Source organism: Dendrobium catenatum, unplaced genomic scaffold (genome assembly GCF_001605985.2).
Source record: "Dendrobium catenatum unplaced genomic scaffold, ASM160598v2 original_scaffold_144855, whole genome shotgun sequence".
Classification (NCBI taxonomy): domain Eukaryota; kingdom Viridiplantae; phylum Streptophyta; class Magnoliopsida; order Asparagales; family Orchidaceae; genus Dendrobium; species Dendrobium catenatum.
Genome location: NW_021463285.1, coordinates 1,214,411 through 1,236,009, shown reverse-complemented (window position 1 = coordinate 1,236,009; position 21,599 = coordinate 1,214,411). Strand labels below are relative to the sequence as shown.

The 21,599-nt window shown below is 33.7% G+C and overlaps 2 protein-coding genes across 2 annotated transcripts; one reads left to right on the top strand and one right to left on the bottom strand.

The window, feature by feature from the left end:
- Positions 1 to 3,105, top strand: LOC110113214 (aquaporin PIP2-7). The gene is given in 10 exon segments (XM_028692195.1): positions 1 to 60; positions 63 to 103; positions 105 to 138; positions 140 to 194; positions 197 to 429; positions 431 to 506; positions 509 to 591; positions 593 to 634; positions 2,191 to 2,331; positions 2,547 to 3,105. Coding segments are annotated over 10 exon segments (864 nt in total). The 5' UTR covers positions 1 to 15; the 3' UTR covers positions 2,661 to 3,105.
- Positions 3,106 to 8,159: 5,054 nt separating this feature from the next.
- On the bottom strand, positions 8,160 to 19,877 carry LOC110113183. Its single transcript, XM_020845642.2, has 2 exons — positions 19,526 to 19,877; positions 8,160 to 8,457 (listed from the first exon to the last, which is right to left on the bottom strand). The coding sequence occupies exons 1-2, from the start codon at positions 19,797 to 19,799 to the stop codon at positions 8,432 to 8,434; spliced, it is 300 nt and encodes a 99-aa protein (XP_020701301.1). The 5' UTR covers positions 19,800 to 19,877; the 3' UTR covers positions 8,160 to 8,431.
- Between the last annotated feature and the right edge of the window lie 1,722 nt (positions 19,878 to 21,599).

Below are 21,599 nucleotides of genomic sequence, written 5' to 3'. Positions count from 1 at the left end.
CAGGGCAAGACCCAGATGGGTAAAGACGTCGAAGTAATCGAATCCGCACCCAAAACGTCACTGAGTACACCGCGAAAGACTATACCGACCCCCTCCCTCCGCCCTCTTCGCTTCGAAGAACTCGCAAAATGGTCTCTTTTACCGCGCAACCATCGCCGAGTTCGTCGCCACCCTCCTCTTCCTCTACGTCACGATCCTACCGTCATCGGCTACAGCCACCAATCCGATCCCCTCCTGTCACCCAACGCTGACTGCGAAGGCGCCGGAATCCTCGGCATCGCCTGGGCTTTCGGCGGCATGATCTTCATCCTCGTCTACAGCACCGCCGGGATCTCCGGCGGCCATATAAACCCGGCCGGTACCTTCGGCCTTTTCATCGCTCGCAAAGTCTCGCTTTTTAGAGCCCTGCTTTATATGGTGGCGCAGTGTTCTCGGAGCTATATGCGGAGCCGGTTTAGCTAAAGCGTTTCAGAAGGCGTATTATACACAGATATGGCGCGGAGCGAAGAGGTGGCGGATGGGTATTCGAAAGGACGGCTTTGGGGGCGGAGATCATCGGAACTTTTTGTTTTTGTTTATACTGTCTTCTCTCGCCACCGATCCGAAGAGGAGCGCACGAGATTCGCACGTGCCGGTCAGTATTCTACTCTCTCCTCTCTCTCTCCTATTTTTTTAATATTATTATTTATTGTTAAATGCATTTAAAATTTTATATTCATATAAATGAGCAAAAAATTCCAAATATTTGAAATTATAAATAATTAATTGATGATATTTTTGTTTATTAAATAGTTTTAATTGGTGAAAGATATGCATAAAATTAAATTTTAAATATTTTTATATACTATCAAAATTTACTATATATTTTTATATGTTTTGATAAATGATTATCTATATAAAAATTATGAAATTTAAATTCAAAATATTTCATATCATAGATTGTAAAAAACTTTATATTTTTTAGTTTAAAGGTTATATAATATGATAAGTTCAAATTTAAAAATTAAAAGAAATTATTATTCCTTTTCTTTAAAAGTTTATTTAATAATATTAATGCAAAATAATTAATTTAAAATAGATTTTTTTTACTTATAGAGAGAAAACACTTATTGATTAATTTTAACAGACTAGTTAGTACAATTATAACTTGTTTATTAATAAATTATTATTTTGATACAAATATTAATTAGAATAATACAAATAATGCAAAAATATTGACCTTTTGTTTTTTAAAATAATGAAAAAATACTAAAATGACTTTGGCATTTCCGACCTATGCACTATTGAATATATAACAATTTTTTTGTACTTTTCTTCTTTTCTCTCAATTATTCTTTACCTTCTCTTTCCTCAACTTATTTTTTAATATGTAGAAGAAAATTATTTATTTATTAGGAGAGCTTTTAACAAATAAATTATTTAATTAAAATATGTTTAGTCTATTGCAATCACATAATATCTTTATTTATAATTATGATCAACATCTCTTCTATAACAAGTCATGGGAAATTATTATGTGCGGCCACCAGACTGTGATGTAAATTAGGATGCTCTATATCACTCGGTACACAGTGATACACAACACCAATACACAGCAAAAAAGTGACATAACGCATCCTGATTTACCTCCGAATGATGTCCAATGACCGCACAGATTAATTTCTCTAACGTTTCTACATAAAAATATAATTTTGACATTTATTTGATATAATTTGAATCATTCATAACATGTAAATCGGGGCAAATATTTCTTCATAATTCAATTTTTTTATTCAATTATATCTCTTAGCATTCATGCTAGTATGGTTAGAATCATTAAATGTTATTTAGTTTTAATTTATATATATTATTATATATAATATTTATATATTTTGATTAACACATTGAGATTGTGATTAATATGACTTTAAAATTTAATATGCTATATCTGATTTGGGTGATTATATTACAAATAGAGAAAGTTGGAATTAATTTGTGCATAAAAGAATTTCAAATGTTTTAGTCCTAGAAAAAAAAAAAAAAAAGCTAGCATGTTGGGAGGGTATTTTTATAATTAAAAGTGCTATTTCCTAAATTACAATATATATATATATATACATATAGAATCATTTGCACCTTGTGTTAGAAATGTAAATTCAAGATTAATCTTGACGTTTTTGCATTAATTTTCTTTCTTCTTTTGTTTTTTAGGTTTTGGCCCCTTTGCCCATTGGTTTTGCAGTTTTCATGGTTCACTTGGCCACCATTCACGTCACTGGTACAGGTATCAACCCAGCCAGAAGCTTCGGAGCTGCTGTGATCTACAACAAGAGCAAAGCTTGGGATGATCAGGTATCATATTGTGATAGCTCAAATTCTTAACTATCGAGATATTGCCCGCTTTGATCTAAGAACTTCACGGTTTTGTCCTGTTGATATAATGACTGAAATTTCTGTAAGAAACTCTTATATATAATATTTATAATAATATAAACTAATTAGCTCTTAACAAATAAGTGCAGAATCAAAATTAAAAAAAAAAAATCTGATTCTATGTTTTGTTGCAGTGGATTTTCTGGGTGGGGCCATTTGTAGGAGCAGCAGCTGCTGCAATTTACCACCAGTATGTACTGAGAGCTGCAGCAGTTAAGGCTCTTGGATCATTCAGGAGCAATGCATGATCATTAAAGTATCGTTTGTAGGACGGCTTTTTTATTGCTTTTGAAAGCAGCTTTTTAGTATAAAATTTTTTAATTTTCATACTAAAAAGCTGCTTTAAAAAACAGTAAGAAAGCCGTTCCAAACGAAACCTAACACTCTCCTCAGCAGCTTATCTTCTCATTAAATCCAGTTGTGAGGGAAATAAAGAGAAGAAGAATGGTGGAAACTGGGAAATGAACTAAAAAGCCAAAAGCAATGGAAAACCTTAGAACTGTAGATATAAGTAGTGAAAGGGAAGAATCTATGGGGTCTTGCTTTGGTTTATTTCCTATGTGCTTGAGTGTACTTAGATGGTTTGATTGTGTCTATATCTATGTGTTTCTCCTTTACTGTCATCTTTTAAGACATTTTCAGCTTCTATTTTTAAGTGCAATTTGAATTCTGCTGTTTTAATGCAGTTTTTTTTTTTTTTTTTTTTTCTTCATTTTTTTTTTTTTTTTTGTTTCTTCAGTCATTGAAGTGGTGTGTCTCTCTTTAGAATTTATGATGAAACCTGCAATGTTTGTTTGGGATAATTTGCATAACTATATTTGCCACACTTCTATTTTGTTCTAATTTTATTGTTAAGTTTCAAAAAGATTTATAGCTGGATTTTTAACTGCTAGAACTGCTAAGGTGAAAGCTATTTGCAAGCTACAGTTTATTTTTTATTAAGGAAAAAAATATAATACTTACAATAACTTATATAAATAGTTTTATAAATAGCTACACTCATCCCAAATAGTCCTTAAACATATTTTAGTACTAGTCAAGGCCACATGTGTTTCCATGAGAAGGCTTTTTATAGCTTCATTTAGGTTTAGTTTGAGACATTTTTCTTCTTGCTTTATAAAAGAGCTTTCTAATATATTTTGTACTAAAAATTTGCTTTAGAAAGCAGTAAAAAAGTTCTCCCAAATGAAGCCTAAATGTTTTTTTGGAGGAAAATCTCAGTGTATGTCCAATTATAAATTTTACTCAAAGTTTGATCCTCAATAAATTCCAAGGATTTTTATCAACTATGGCTTCGTTTGGGACGACTTTCTTACTGTTTCTTGAAACAACGTTAAAATTTTTATACTAAAAAGCTGCTTTAAGAAGCAATAATAACGCCGTCCCAAATGAAGCCTAAGTTAGTTGGCATCCACATCTAAAAGTTTGAGTGTTGAAGCACTAATATGTAAAATGATTCAATCTCCAGTTCTTGACAATAACTTCAAAACTCTTTTACCAACTCTATTACCTAATACCAACATAAGAGAGCCACTGTATTTTTTTCTTAATGAAACATCTAAACATCAAAGCATAACTTTAATCAAAGGAATTAAATCCTAACATTATAGGAGCAACTCATTAACTTTTTATCAACTAAAGAAAATAACACCTACAAAAAAATTTAAAATTTCATCCACATATGATAATATCACTAACCATCAAAGAATGGAGGAAAGCTGGCAACCACTACGCAGTCATAATTTGTGTTAGAAGCACCAAAAAGCAGTCATTATCTTTACTAAATACTAAAAACGTCAGCAGAAGACAGATGTGGCTATGAGCAGAATAAGATTTATGAATGCTGACAAAGTGATTACAGTGTTAGGTTAAGGATCATGTTGACAATATTAATTTAAAAGAAAGTGCTCAATAATTATAGCCTATGCATCTATTTTAAATACAGGCAGATGAACTCACCCATCCTTATCTTCTCATTTTCTTAAAGCAGCTATTGATTTTGACTATTTAGTGGTTGGCTTTTCCTCACCATGTGCTTACAGTCTAAGCCAAATATGAATTAGGTGTGGAGAACAATCTAGAGAAATAAAGTTGCATGAAATTTATCTATTTTTATTAAGGTTTTGTTTGGGACAGCTTTCTTACTGCTTCTTAAAGCAATTTTTTAGTACTAGAAAGTTATTTTAAAAAACAATAAGAAAGCTGTCCCAAACGAAACCTAAGTCCTGAAGGATCAAATTTTAATGAAAAGAAAAACTAGAAAGATAATATGAAGAATAGCTTAAGATTTTCTTAAGGTTTGATTCATTAACTATTATCCTGACCAAAAATGAGATTAAGTTTATTAATGAGTTAAAAAATCTTATTTATCTATGGTTTGCTCATTATTAAGTTAAATAAGATTTACTTAGCAAGTCTAATTGTAAGAAAATATAAGTGTCATTTTCAAGATAAAATGTTTAATGAGTATTATAGAACTTGAAAGTTGAAACATGCATGTATGCCAAAAAAAACAATTCCTATGAATAGGGAGTGTATAGGAGATCTACATACTTCTTTAATTATTGTTGCTTGACCTTTCCTTAGCTTCTTTAATGCAAGCACATGTGATTGTCTTAACTGGATTGAAATGTCTTATTTGTAAACTCATACATGTCTATGTAGATAATTCATAAGTAACATATAGGTTCTATCAAGGAATTTGATCAGAAGAATCATCCAATTAACCAAGACGGAACTCTGATGTTCTTCTTGATCCATATCAAGAAGGGGAAGACTCCTTTGAAGTAGGTGTAGACTCCTTAGAGAAAAAGAAGGGGAAGAAGATAGACTAGAAAGGGAGGAAATCAGAAATTATCCATTCTGTATCCTTTTGTTACAATAGGAGAGATATTTATAATACTTGGGTAGAGCAAGTTTACAATATAGAACTGGTCTACTTAACACAAACTTAAAATAGAAAACAAGGAAAGTAGTGCTTATTACATATGTATAAACTATTTACTTCGTACTTTGTTTGCAACGAGATATATTGCTAATGTATAACACACTCGTCCATAAGGATCATAAACTCAGAGCCATCATCAGTCCCAAGCTGTGGTCTAACAACCTCTCTCCTCTATATGAAATTGTAGTGTGTAGACTCGCCCTAAGAGAATGGATCTTGGATACAATCACTCTACTCATCTGCAGCAACCATTACTTGAATTTCAACATTTTCCACCCTTCCTGCACCAATCAATACATATGATAAAGATTTTAGTATAACATCCCTACCCACCTAAACAAGAGCTACTGCCTCTAAGTGCTGGAACTATAGTTACACCTTATTGCACTTACATGTGAGACTTAAATCAAAGTTGTTAATAGAACATTAGGAAATTTTTTAAGATATTTTTCATACAAGAATATTAGAATTTACACCAACCCACACTAGAATTTGCCCACAATAATATTATTTCATAACAACAAAGACAATATTTTCTGAGATTTTTATGAGTACAAAGAGGCTTATTTATCAAGCTGACATTTCATATCATATATTTTTTATGTTGCATTTACATTTATACATGATTTTCATAATGTTTATGCACATTTATGACAACAAATTGAAATTAGTAATGATAATTATTAAAAAATTGTTAATAGAAAGAGTTAGGGTTCATTTGTGATAGCTTTCTTATTATTTTTTAAATCAAATTTTTAGTAAAAAAAATTTTTGATCTAAAAATACTTGTAGTAAAAAACTGCTTTAAAAAGAAGTATGAAAGTTGTTCCAAACTAAACCTTAATCAAGAGAATATAATGAGATGATTATGTACTAATTCAAATTCAAAAAGCAACTTGCAAGAGCTTGTGGCTCATGTGAAATTTTTAAGAAATCTGAACCTAAAACTTATTTTCATAACTTGTCTTTTGGCATGTTCATTAGTCATATTTTTCACGTAAAAGATATTTTGCAATATAGATAAATTATAAAACCTCATGACTTGCCGATTAAACCACTTGTAGGAGACCAACATGATCACTTATAGGTGCGCCTCTTTATCAAAATTTTCTATAAGTTGAAGACCTCATTTTAGATGAAGTTACTATAGCTACAGACACTCCACATGGGTTTCTAGTAAGTTGTAATAATCAACAATAGTTTGAAGACACATGGATGACAAAGGAAGACCTAGTGAAGCTTGTGTTTAAGCTCTTGTATAACTACGTTGATTTTAACTCTATAGAACAAAATTCTTTATGGTAAATGTGGTTTGGTAGAGTGGGCGGCACTATCAGACCAAATTAAAGACTAAAGCATTGCATTAAGATTGAAAGTTATCATCATCAGCAACATTAACAAATTTATAGCATTGGGATTTTGATCAAGTTTGGTTGGCCTCTCTTAGAATCGCTCTCCATCCACTTTTGGCTTTGTCAACCCCGTCTAGAATGATTGCCGTGTGATCTTTTCTTCTTGATATATATATATAAATAGACACATACATACATAGGTTGTTAGATATTAGTCCAAGATTTAGGTAGTTTCTTTTTTGAACTTTTCTTTAGTTTTTTGTATGACTTAGATTGCTATTGATGTAGTCATTTATGTCTATATATAGACACTATAGACTGTATTAGGAGTCATGGTTAAGGAATAAAGAATCAGGCTCAGTGATAGGAAATACTTGTAGATTTCAAGTTTTTTCTATCAATAGAGCCAAAATCAGCGAACAAACTCACAAAATCTGAGGGAAAATCTCACCAAATAGTGTTTTATTGCAAGAATCAAACTAATGGAAAGAAGAAATCAAAGCAAGATACAATTGATCCTTAATTCGAGAGGAGAACCAATCTCTAGATGATGAATCTAGAGCCCAAGACACCAAGAAGAAAAATCCAGGAGAACTCAATAATCAAAACATAACCCTAACCCTAATTCTCTCATCCTACTTAAAGCATACAATTAATTAATCAAGTCAAATGACTAAGGAGCTGGAGCCCTTGCCACCCCCTCCTTTCCCTCCCAAGAATTTGAATTTGAAGTTTTGGTGGACCCCACTCCTCTCTCTCTCTCTCTCTCTCTCGTCGCCCCTCCTAGAATAAAACAGGACCGGTCCCCTAGGGGACCGGTTGGACTGGTCCACTAGGGACCAGTATAATACTCAGCCCTCTCCCTCTCTTTCCCCTTCCGTCTCTCTATCCTCCTCTCTCAAGAAGCTCAAGAGGAAGAACTCCTTCCTCTCATTCAAGATCCTTACATAGGTCATGTACTTTTTGGCACATATAATGAATGAACAAATTTTTCATTGCTTGATTACAACTTTAGTGATAGCTGAATTGCTTGATCTAGGAGATAGGAGAGATTTTGGAGAGCTCTAGCTACCTTGCTTGTATTTTATTTCCAACACTCTTCTACCTTTTGTTTATACTCCCTCTAACTAATCCTAGTCAACTCCCACTCTCTCTACAACCCCACAACAACCATAATGTCACTCATAAAGCAAAACTAAAGAGGATCTCTTGGGTTTTACTCTGCTTATAAACCGTAAGCAACCCCAACACCTCAACAAGACCTCTCACCGCTCCCACATAATATTAAAAAACTGAAATTTAAAGAGCACTCAAAGCCAAGTCCTAAACTTTTCTCATATACCAACCACAAGTATCTTTGCCTTCTTCCTCCAATATCCTATCTACCACTACCACATCAGGCAGCCATTTTGTTCTTCCTTGGTATTCCAAAAAGGTAATCAGCCACATTTTTCATAAAACCTGAACTTATTTCATGCTTCAATTATTCCTACAATGAATACATTACAGAGACATGAGAGCTGTATTACTATCTAAGTAAATATGAAGCCTTGGAAACTGAAAAGAACATAATGAATTTCAAAGAAAAATTATTTACAAATAAGTTCAGTTTCACTAATCAACTTGGAAGAACGAAATTTGATCATTGCCTTCACAAACCTTTCACAGGCAACAACTATTTATTCACTTTTCAGCATGGCAGAATTATATGATCGGCACTTCACTTTTGTTCCTCGTCTGGGCAAGCTGTAGTCACACACAAAACTTCATAAGAAAGCCATGAGAAGGTATTCATTTCAAGAAAAAAGATCAAAATAAATTCTTGACTATCCATATGTAGTCAATTTGACCTCTGAATATCACATTTTTTTTTTAATTTAGTTCCTTAACTGCATAAAATTTATCTCAAATAATCCCTAAAGTAGAAATTGAGAAAAATCAGAATGCAAAATTGATTTCAATTTAGTCTTTCAACAATACAATGTTTATCCTAGTTTAATATGTGAAGGAATATTTGGAATTAATTTTGTATAGTTGATGGGTTAAATTAAAGAAATGTGATGCTTTGTAAGACTGCAACTAAATTGGTAAAATACTAATAATTAGTAGACTATTTTGAACTTTGTTCCTATTTTTCTAAACCACTTTGCTCGAAATGATATGCAAAATGAAAATTTTTCAAAAATTCCAACTTAGAAGCAAATGAACAAGCTAATAGTTCCAGTCCATTTGCGACAGCTAATACTAATCTAATAAGTACTATCAATAGCATATTTTCCCCAGAGCTAAAGACGGTTGAAATATGTAAACATGAATAAACAAGCCAAGGACACTCCAAAACTATTATATCATCTATCTTTCCAGTGATTGCAGCAAATTGTAGAGCTACTAAAGGTTTGATGTTTAAGAATCATCATTTGACTGCTTGTATCTCTAGCAGGTAGAGTATTAAAAATATATTTGAATGCCTCAAGTTTATAAAGCAAAGAAAGAATATCATGAAGATTTAAATATAAATTTTATAAATTTACAACAAAACTAGCTGTCCTGTATCAATTTAATTATGATAGAGATATGGAGTAGCACCTATTGAAGATAAGATGGTAAAAAACAAACTTAAGTAGGTTGCAGTGCGGGGGGGGCGGGGGGTGGGGGGAGTGTTTGCAAAATAAAAGTTTGCATTCTTTTGATAAAACTAATATGCAGTCCTCTCCTATTAAGGATAACAAATCAATCTCAGCAACATGGCTTGCCTGCTCCACTACCGCTCTCCCTCTGCTACAGATTCAGAATTGTAAATCTCAACATTTGCTTTATAACTTCCCAACTGATGTGAACTATTAGATGAGTGTGCTGTAGCTATATACAAGTATGAGATGTATCAGGTTGAGTTTGTGGATAAAGGGGCTACTTTATAGTCTCATCCCTTTATCTTTTTGCTCATGCTTTTCATATCTTTGTTACATCTTACGAATTTTGTTTTAGTTTTTTACTGTTTCTAATTTCTTCATGGTATTAGAGCATCTTCTCTACAACACTTGATGGAATCTTCCAACTCTTCCTCAAATCTAGAGATGACTGAAATGGCTTCAAAGGAAGCTGCAGAGATAGATATTCTACCTCAACTAAAATTTCTCACGAAGAACTTGAAAAGTATTTTTCACACCCGACAGAAAATTACTCTACCAAGCATTCTCAAGTGCTTGAAGTATTCAAAGCTAACGGGCTTGAAGGTTACATTGATGGTTTTGTCTCCTGTCCTAGCAAGCATCTCCTCGATTCAGATGGCTGGCCTATAACAAATCCAAGCTACACACAGAGGATGCTTATTGATCAAAATCTCTCTACAGCTCTATATTATGTCATTTCTTCTTCTTTATTACCTTATATCCTTAATCTAGACACTTGTAATAAATATGAGCCACTATTGATAGAAGACTTCAAGCAACAAACAGATCGCAAGTCTACTTCAGGGTATTGCATTTTTATTGGGCCAAACCTCATCTCATGAGCCACAAAGAAGCAACCAATTGTTGCTCATTCCTCCACGGAAGCCGAATATCGTGCATTGTTACTCCTTATCACTGAACTTATTTGATTAAGACGATTGCTTACAGAATTTCATATAGATACTTCAGTTCCATCTCCCATTTATTGTGATAACATTTCAGCAATATTTTTAGCAAACAATCTAATATTTCATGCAAGAACTAAACATAGTGAAATTGATCATCACTTTATTAAGGATTATATGAAGTCCAAAGCAGTTATAGTTCACCATGTGGCTTCTCATGATCAAATTGCTAATATATGCACTAAAGCCCTTTCCAATATCATATTTCATTACCTTAGAGACAAATTAACCATGCAACCTTGGATGATCAATTTGAAGGGAGCTGATAAAGCTAATATGTAGTCCACTCCTATTAATGATAACAAATCACCCTCAGCATAACGGCTTGCCTGCTCCACTACCGCTCTCCCTCTGCTACAGATTCAGAACTGTACATCTCAACCTTTGCATTATAACTTCCCAGTTGCTATGAACCGTTGGATGAGTGTAGTGTAGCTATATAAGTGTGAGATGTATTTGGTTGGGTTTGTGGATGAAGAGGCTACTTTATAGTCTCATCCTTTTATCTTACTGCTCCTGCTTTTCTAATTTGTGTTACAGCTTATGAATTCTATTTTAGCTCTTTACTATTTTTAATTTCTTCACTTTTTAATTTTTATATTATTATTATTAATTGTTTATTAAAATTGCCTCCACTAGAATAAATTTATGGCTCCACCACTAGAGGGTTGGAGATGTATAACTAAGGTAGAAAATGCAACAATAAGATGGGTACATAGCATTAGTGTTGAAGAATTAAAAATAAAAAGAGATAGATTGAATGTGATTAGATGTAGATTGTGCAAAAATATTTGTGGCGAATAGGCTCTGCGCATTATGTAGTACCCAATAAAAATGAATGGAAAATTTAAATTCGTGAAATCACTTGTTACGATAAGGATAATGATGATGATTGTAAGATGTAAATCAGAATATCTCATTGAAAAAGAATACTATACTTGTTAAAAGGAAAATTTTGATTTCTTTATCCGGGTCATTTTTTAATCTAACCAAGCATAATTTGTACTTAATCAAGTCCATTTTTTCACCGACCCCCGTGGGGTGCGGATTTATTGATATAAACAAGATTTGAATAAAAAATCTTGACAACAGCTTTTAAAGATCTTCACCAACTTGCATCCCCAAGTTGGTGCATCCTTACTCAAAAGCATGAATGAAAATTGGTCATTTATAAGAAGAACAATTTCAAAAAACATACCTATTGTAAAAAGGAAAATAATTTTAAGCTATTGTTGAACAATAAAATGAATTTTATTCTCATCAGGCTACAATTTCACTTTCATTTGCACTTTTTCAGTAAGTAGGATTGCAAGATCAAAAACTAAAACACCTTCTTTGTGCATGATAATTAGATGAAGCATATGACCCTTTTTTATAATCACTGTCATGGATGATTCTTGAAAATCACAGGTCAATGGAAAAATAAATTGATCATCTTCCTCGTCTATGTATCTTTTGAAAGTTTTAATAAGTCATGTGTGATGACATCTCACACTGCATCAATTACATCGAACTACAAAAAACTCTACTCTGAATAGTCAAAATATTATCGGGGGAAGAATTTAAGCTCCTCAGTTGTACAATAAAATTAATTTAATATGGACTAAGGAAGAAAGAAAAATGAGAAATGTATATCAAAAAGCGGTAACAAATTAAAAATCCATCTTGAGGAGGAAGAGATAGATGGGAAGAAACCACCATCAACAACAACATCAATAGAAGGGTCTTATGGTAGATCCTCAAGAACATTATCATATCTCTGAAAAGATATTTTTGCAAGCTTGAAGGTCTTCTGATAGGAAATACTTGAGTTCGCAAGTAACCCTAAGGGAAATACTTGAGTTCACAAGCAAACCTAACAGAAATTGGAAAAAAAATGGAAAATCTTGAAATCAGCAGGACGAAGCAGAAATTTCAGAAAAATTGAAAAGAAACACAAGGAAACTTCTTCTATTCAATCCACGAACAAGAAAAACAATACAAGGAAAATTGGGCCCATTAGGGTATCCGCCCCCCTCCCCTTGGTTCTGCCCCCCACTTGGCCTGGGCCGCCTACTGTAGCAGAGAACCGGTCCAAGTTGGCAAACTGTCTAAAATCTTTTTTTTTTCTTTTTGTTATCATTAGGTCTTATGATTGGCTTTTGGCTAGTTGGCTAGGTTGGGTTGATTAATTGAGTTGCACTAAATTTTGACGCAATTTTATTTTCATAATAAGGTTTCTTTTATGAAAATGTAATTTAAGAAACCAAGAACCTAAAGTTGGCACCTGTTTGATAAGTAAACAAAGATAATTTTAGTAGATAATTTACAAGGAGATATATAATTCTTTTATTCCTTCCCCCAAAGCCAAACCAGTGTCAAGAGTTAACCAAAAGCTTCTTAATTCTTATAAATGAGTAACTTTTAGAACCCAAATGAGTAAATGATGCAACACATCAGAGACGACCAATTACAAGCCCCCTAGCAGGACCCTTGCACGCATAATTGATTAACTTGCAAGTCATTGTTGTCATTTTCTACATCTATTGTATTGATTTTCATTTGTTTTATCTATTGTAATTTTCTTTATTGATTTCAAAATCTTTGAATAATTGTAAAATTGAAAAGTGTTATGCATGCAAGGAGGCCTTCCAACTCATCATTGGGACAGCCACATCACCAGAAAATGCCATATATTCTTCATAATCTATGCCAAGTCAAGGGGACAGCCACAAGGGAAGACTTGGTCAAACTTCAAGCCACTTTTTAAGAGATCATGTCAAATGGTCAAGGAACAGACCAATTTTTCAAGAAAGCATGGTTAAATGGTTAAGGGATATGTTCCTAGAGAGCAATAGTCTTCATCACATTCAAGGAACTAACTCTATAATCTCCTCAATGAAGTGGCCCATAGACTCCACTTCCTCAAAGATCAAAACCACCAAGAACCAAGTCCAATGGAAAAACAACTGCCCCTCATTTAGATTTTTTTTGTTTAAAATTGAATTGTATTTATAATGTTGTATTTTCTTTATAGCATTTTAGTTCAGGTTGTGAACATCTCCAGCTTATATAAATAGTCAAGTAAGCAATGAAAGAATTAAGACTTGTTTGTGGTTGTGTTCCACTATGGAATTCACTCCCTTTATTCAAGGTCAGATGCACGGAGGTTTGGTGACCTTCATGCCATAATCATCTATGCATATCTAATTTTATGTATGTTCTTAAAACTTCTCTTTCACCATGAGGTGGTGAAGGGTGACATCTTCCATCTCGAAGTTTGAAGGTCACTCATGGAAGATTTGATGTTTCCATGATTGCGACTCACCCACCATCCACCTTCATGCCCAGAAGAAAATATGGAAAATTAAAAAAAATCTCTAAGACTTTGGTGCTATCTCCTCATAGAGACCTTAGCCTCCTCCCTACACCTCCAAATTCTTCAACACCCCAAGATAAACCCTAGGCATCATTCGCCCATTCTAAATTATCCATAGAAAAGCCCTCATCAACATCTGTCCCTTCCAAATAAATCCCATAACCTTCCACGCCTCTCATCATCTTCACTGCACCTCTTCATAAATCACTCCATCCACTTAACTCTCGCCTCCTTAAAAACCACCTTCCCATAGCCTGCAAAAAGTCAAACCATCTCTGCATTCCTTATCCCATCATCCATACACCGAATAAGATTAGGTGAGCTCATTTCCTTCATCCAAAGTTCACCCATCCTTACCACCATGTAAGGGATGGAAATCCACTAAAACTCCCACCGTACAACTCTCTCTACCAGTAAACATTAGGTAGGTGCATCAAAAAGTAAATTTTATGTGTAAAAACGGAGAATATAGGGGGTGGCGGGGGGTTTGCAAAATAAAATTTTACATTCTTTTGATAAAGCTAATATGCAGTCCTCTCCTATTAATGATAACAAATCAATCTCAGCAACATGGCTTGCCAGCTCCACTACCGCTCTCCTTCTGCTACAGATTCAGAATTGTAAATCTCAGCATTTGCTTTATAACTTCCCAATTGATGTGAACTATTAGATGAGTGTGCTGTAGCTATATACAAGTATGAGATGTATCAGGTTGGGTTTGTGGACAAAGGGGCTACTTTATAGTCTCATCCCTTTATCTTTTTGCTCCTGCTTTTCTTATCTCTGTTACATCTTACGAATTTTGTTTTAGTATTTTAAAGTTTCTAATTTCTTCATGGTATTAGAGCATCTTCTCTACAACACTTGATGGAATCTTCCAACTCTTCCTCCTCAAATCTAGAGATGACTGAAATGGCTTCAAAGGAAGCTGCAGAGATAGATATTCTACCTCAACTAAAATTTCTCACGAAGAACTTGAGAAGTATTTTTCACACCCCGCTAACGACAGAAAGTTACTCTACCGAGCATTCTCAAGTGCTTAAAGTATTCAAAGCTAACGGGCTTGAAGGTTACATTGATGGTTCTATCTCCTGTCCTAGCAAGCATCTCCTCGATTCATATGGCTGGCCTATACCAAATCCAAGCTACACACAATCTTTATATTATGTCATTTCTTCTTCTTTATTACCTTATATCCTTAACCTAGACACTTGTAATAAATATGGGCCACTCACTACAGGAAAATCACTTATTACCGACGGAATTTTCCGGCGGCTTTCCGGCGGTCAAATTTCCGGCGGCTTAACAGATCGCAAGTCTACTTCAGGGTATTGCATTTTTATTGGGCCAAACCTCATCTCATGGGCCACAAAGAAGCAACCAACTATTGTTCGTTCCTCCACAGAAGCCGAATATCGTGCTTTGTTACTCCTTATCACTGAACTTATTTGATTAAGACGATTGCTTATAGAATTTCATATAGAGACTTTAGCTCCATCTCTCATTTATTGTGATAACATTTCAGCAATATTTTTAGCAAACAATATAATATTTCATACAAGAGCTAAACATATTGAAATTGATCATCACTTTATTAAGAAGTATATTAAGTCCAAAGCAGTTATAGTTCACCATGTGGCTTCTCATGATCAAATTGCTAATATATGCACTAAATCCCTTTCCAATATCATATTTCATTACCTTAGAGACAAATTGACCATACAACCTTGGATGATCAATTTGAAGGGGGCTGATAAAGCTAAATATGTAATCCACTCCTATTAATAATAACAAATTACTCTCAGCATAACGGCTTGCCTGCTCCACTACTGCTCTCCCTTTGCTACAGATTCAGAACTGTACATCTCAACCTTTGCTTTATAACTTCCTAGTTGCTATGAACCGTTGGATGAGTGTATTGTAGCTATATATAAGTAGTGTGAGATGTATTTGGTTGGGTTTGTGGATGAAGAGGCTACTTTATAGTCTCATCCTTTTATCTTACTGCTCCTGCTTTTCTAATATGTGTTATAGCTTATGAATTCTGTTTTAGCTTTTTACTATTTTTAATTTCTTCACTTTTTAATTTTTATATTATTATTATTAATTGTTTATTAAAATTGAAACATAGTTAATGACTTTTATTCTTTCATTTATATATAAATAGATTGAGTTTAAAAAATTATAATCAAAATTTATTAAAATAAATTAAAAATTTTTAATTTATTTTAAAATCAATACACTATAAGTTGATTTTTTTTCCCAGTTAAAACTATAGTAAAAATTGTATACAAAATAGAATTGGAAATTAATAAATCAATGCTAATTTAGTCACTTATATTAAGAAAAAAAAAAGAATTGTATTGATATTTGATAATAAAGTAATCATTCAATTCTTTTAGAATATGAAAAAAAAAAACATTATAAATTATAAGTTTTTTATCATCTTATGTTTTATCTTTTTTGAAATAATAAGTTTAATGAAAAATTTAAAAATTCTTCAATCTCAAGTCCAAATAAAAAAAATTAAGATAATATTTAAAAAAACTTAATTTGTGCCTCCACTAGAATAAATTTATGGCTCCACCACTAGAGGGTTGGAGATGTATAACAAAGGTAGAAAATGCACCAATAAGATGGGAACATAGCAGTAGTGTTGAAGAATTAAAAAAAAAAGAGAGATAGATTGAATGTGATTAAATGTAGATTGTGCAAAAATATTTGTGGGGAATAGGCTCTGCACATTATGCAGTAACCAATAAAAATGAATGGAAATTTTAAATTCATGAAATCACTTGTTACGATAAGGATAATGATGATGATTGTAAGATGTAAATCAGAATATCTCATTGAAAAGAAATACTATACTTGTTAAAAGGAAAATTTTGATTTCTTTATCCCGGTCATTTTTTAATCTAACCAAGCATAATTTGTACTTAATCAAGTCCATTTTTTCACCGACATGTGGGGTGCGGATTTATCGATATAAACAAGATTTGAATAAAAAATCTTGACAACAGCTTTTAAAAATCTTCACCAACTTGCATCCCCAAGGTGGTGCATCCTTACTCAAAAGCATGAATGAAAATTGGTCACTTATAAGAAGAACAATTTCAACAAACATACCTATTGTAAAAAGGAAAATAATTTTAAGTTATTTTTGAACAGTAAAATGAATTTTATTCTCATCAGGCTACATTTTCAATTTCATTTGCACTTTTTCAGTAAGTAGGATTGCAGTATCAACATCTAAAACACCTTCTTTGTACATGATAATTAGATGAAGCATATGACCCTTTTTTATAATCACTGTCCTGGATGATTCTTGACAATCACAGGTCAATGGCAAATAAATTGATCATCTTCCTCTTCTATGTATCTTTTGAATGTTTTAATAAGTGTTGTGTGATGACATCGCACACTGCATCAATTACACTGAACTACAAAAAACTCTACTCTGAATAGTCAAAATATTACTGGGGGGAGAATTTAAGCTCCTCAGTTGTACGAGAAAATTAGTTTAATATGGAATAAGGAAGAAAGAAAAATGAGGAATCTATATCAAAAAGCGGTAACAAATGAAAAATACATCTTGAAGAGGAAGAGATAGATGGGAAGAAACCACCATCAACAACAAGATCAATAGAAGGGTCTTACGGTAGATCCTCAAGAACATTATCATATCTCTGAAAAGATATTTTTGCAAGCTTGAAGGTCTTCATATACAATGCTAGACTGATCTATTTTAACTAAAGTATAGGATAGCAAACTATCTATCAAAAACTTTTTTTTTTTCCTTTTGTTTATCATTGGGTCTTATGATTGGATTTTGGCTAGTTGGCTAGGTTGGGTTGATTGATTGAGTTGCACTAAATTTTGATGCAATTTTATTTTCATAATAAGGTTTCTTTTATGGAAGTGTAATTTAAGAAACCAAGAACCTAAACTTGGCACCTCTTTGATAAGTAAACAAAGATAATTTACAAGGAGATATATAAATTCTTTCATTCCTTCCCCCAAAGCCAAATCAGTGTCAAGAGTTAACCAAAAGCTTCTTATAGATGAGTAACTTTTAGAACCCAAATGAGTAAATGATGCAACACATCAGAGACCAATTACAAGCCCCCTAGCAGGACCCTTGCACGTATAATTGATTAACTTGCAAGTCATTGTTGTCGTTTTCTACATCTTTTGTATTGATTTTCATTTGTTTTATCTATTGTAATTTTCTTTATTGATTTCAAAATCTTTGCATAATTGTATAATTGAAAAGTGTTATGCATGCAAGGAGGCCTTCCAACTCATCATTGGGACAGCCACATCACCAGAAAATGCCATATATTCTCCATAATCTATGCCAAGTCAAGGGGACAGCCACAAGGGAAGACTTGGTCAAACTTCAATCCACTTTTTAAGAGATCATGTCAAATGGTCAAGGAACAGACCAATTTTTCAAGAAAGCATGGTTAAATGGTTAAGGGATATGTTCCTAGAGAGCAATAGTCTTCCTCACATTCAAGGAACTAACTCTATAATCTCCTCAATGAAGTGGCCCATAGACTCCACTTCCTCAAAGATCAAAACCACCAAGAACCAAGTCCAATGGAAAAACAACTGCCCCTCATTTAGATTTTTTTTGTTTAAAATTTAATTGTATTTATAATGTTGTATTTTCTTTATAGCATTTTAGTTCAGGTTGTGAACATCTCCAGCTTATATAAATAGTCAAGTAAGCAATGAAAGAATTAAGACTTGTTTGTGGTTGTGTTCCACTATGGAATTCACTCCCTTTATTCAAGGTCAGATGCACGGAGGTTTGGTGACCTTCATGCCATAATCATCTATGCATATCTAATTTTATGTATGTTCTTAAAACTTCTCTTTCACCATGAGGTGGTGAAGGGTGACATCTTCCATCTCGAAGTTTGAAGGTCACTCATGGAAGATTTGATGTTTCCATGATTGCAACTCACCCACCATCCACCTTCATGCCCAGAAGAAAATATGGAAAATTAAAAAAAATCTCTAAGACTTTGGTGCTATCTCCTCATAGAGACCTTAGCCTCCTCCCTACACCTCCAAATTCTTCAACACCCCAAGATAAACCCTAGGCATCATTCGCCCATTCTAAATTATCCATAGAAAAGCCCTCATCAACATCTGTCCCTTCCAAATAAATCCCATAACCTTCCACGCCTCTCATCATCTTCACTGCACCTCTTCATAAATCACTCCATCCACTTAACTCTCGCCTCCTTAAAAAACCACCTTCCCATAGCCTGCACAAAGTCAAACCATCTCTGCATTCCTTATCCCATCATCCATACACCGAATAAGATTAGGTGAGCTCATTTCCTTCATCCAAAGTTCACCCATCCTACCACCATGTAAGGGATGGAAATCCACTAAAACTCCCACCGTACAACTCTCTCTACCAGTAAACATTAGGTAGGTGCATCAAAAAGTAAATTTTATGTGTAAAAACGGAGAATATAGAGAGAAAGAAAAAGAAGAGAGAGCATTTGGTAGAGAAATTCACTCATTCTCCATCACATTCTCTCACATCCATACTCTCCCTCTCTTCATAGTACTCATTAAGTAACAATCCCAACTTTTTATCCCCGAACAATCAACATCAAACTTCATCCTTTCTAATTTTTCACATCGGGTTCTAGCACGAAGGATCATTTGAAGATCAAAACAATTCCAATGTTCAAATTTTGATTTAAAAGCACACACCGAAATCTAGAACTTAGAGTACACTCAGAAAAAATGTTCGGGAAGAAACCAGAGTGAGCAATTGAAGGGACAGTTAGCTATACCTGTGCAAAAAAAGCAGCAACAGCAGCAGCAGGAGAGGAGGACCAGTCTGATGATCTTCGAAAAAGGATCAACGGCATCCTTTCTCTGTTCCAATGATGAAGGCATCGGAGAAGAGGAGGAGATCAGAGCTTCTCGGATCACGCAGCGGTCGTCGGAGGCGCATACTGAAGTAGCAGCTTTGCTTTGCCTTAATTGTTTCAGATTCCATTCGAACTTCGAGACGTAAGCGCAGCTGTAATAGTTCCTGATCTTTTGAGACGGCCATAGATGCATCTCTCCCTTCCACGGTTCTACTCTAATTTAGCCCCTTTGAGATTTCGAACAGGCGACGAGGGTTTTATTCCGTCAGTTTTGTAGCTATACGACAGGTGTCCGGAGTTTGCATATTGTTCTGTATTGTTAGGTATTAGTGGATTTTGTTAGATAAAAATGAAAAATAATATTTTGTGAAGGGCAATACCGAGTAATACCGAACAATACCGAGCAGTATCAAGCAATACCGAGTTCTTTTAGGCATTACTCAGTATTGTTCGATATTGATCTTCACATAGTGTATTTCTAGTTATTGCCAAGCAATACCGAGTAATACCTAGCAATACCGAGCAATACGCGAAAATAGTAATCCCGGATTCGGTCCGAGTCGGGTCGTCGGGCCGCGCAGACAAGAGTAAGAGCACGTGGCGACATATTATTGACTACATGACATAGAGTTATATCAGGTAACTTGACAGAATAAAAATTCCTTTTTCTTCACAAAGGAAAATAGATGGGGTTGGGAGCTTATCCTATTATATTATTATAAATTTGCTTTAAAAGAAATTACACCTTGGGGCTAATAGGATTTAGTAAATATGAAATTTTAATTTGGGTTAAATTTGAAAATTATTTGTTATGATATGTATTAAATTAAGGTATATTATTTGCCTACCATTTCAAAATTTAATTAACCATTTCAATACTTAAAAATAATCCCCCGACTATTCATATATGATCAATATTGTCTTCAATTTAGTGTATGTTTTGGACGATTGCATTATTTTATAAATGTGATTGTGAAGCTTATGTGAAGAAAATTGTTCGGGATGAGGAGCAAACCACCACAATGAAAGAAATAAGAAAATAGAAAATCAACGGAAAGTAAAGGACACCACGATTTAACATGGAGAAGCTCAAAATCGGGAAAAAAACTGAGCCACACTATACCAAAAAATTCACTAAAAAATTGGGAGAAATGAGTACAGATCTCTCTTCTCTCTCACTCTCTCCGTGCTTCTCTTCTCTCGTACACCGTTCTCACAGTTTTCACACACTAAACCATAGTTTAAAATTCCGCAATTTGGTATTAATATGTTTTCCGTTTGTGAAGCGATAAGTAAGGCTCGAGGCGTTTTGAGGCGTAAGCCTCAAAATGCAATGATCCTGTGAAGTGAAAATAAATGTTAAAAGTAAATTTTATATAATACCAAAATAATATGTTAAAGAATGACATGTCAGTTTTTTATTAAACTATGAAGTAACAAATTGACATGCATATAAAAAAAAATTACATATGATGTATTTTGAAAAATGATAAATTGTGCCGTCTTCTTCTTCATGGACCTCTTCATAACGGCTTGTACCAACTTCGACGATCCACCGAAGTCACTCCAACGGCATTCTACGCCAGCAGGAATCAAGAAAAGCTTTGGCATAGCCGTTTAGGACACCCACATCATAGGCTACTTAAAGATTTAGTCCATTTAATTCCGACATTACAAAAATTTCAAATGATTTTTCCTGCACTGCTTGTACCGTGGCTAAATGTCACAAAATTTCCTTTAATAAAAGTGTTTCGGTTTCTTCTGCCGCATTTGATTTAATACACTCTGATGTTTGGGGTCCCGCACCCGTTTACTCCTCTGAAGGCTTTCGTTATTATGTGATTTTTATCGACGATTTTACACGGTTTTCTTGGATGTATCTTATGAAAAACAAACAGGAAACCTTCTCAAAATTTAAACTATTCCAGCAATATGTACAAACTCAGTTCCATACCACACCAAAAGCCTTTAGATCCGACGGCGGAGGCGAGTT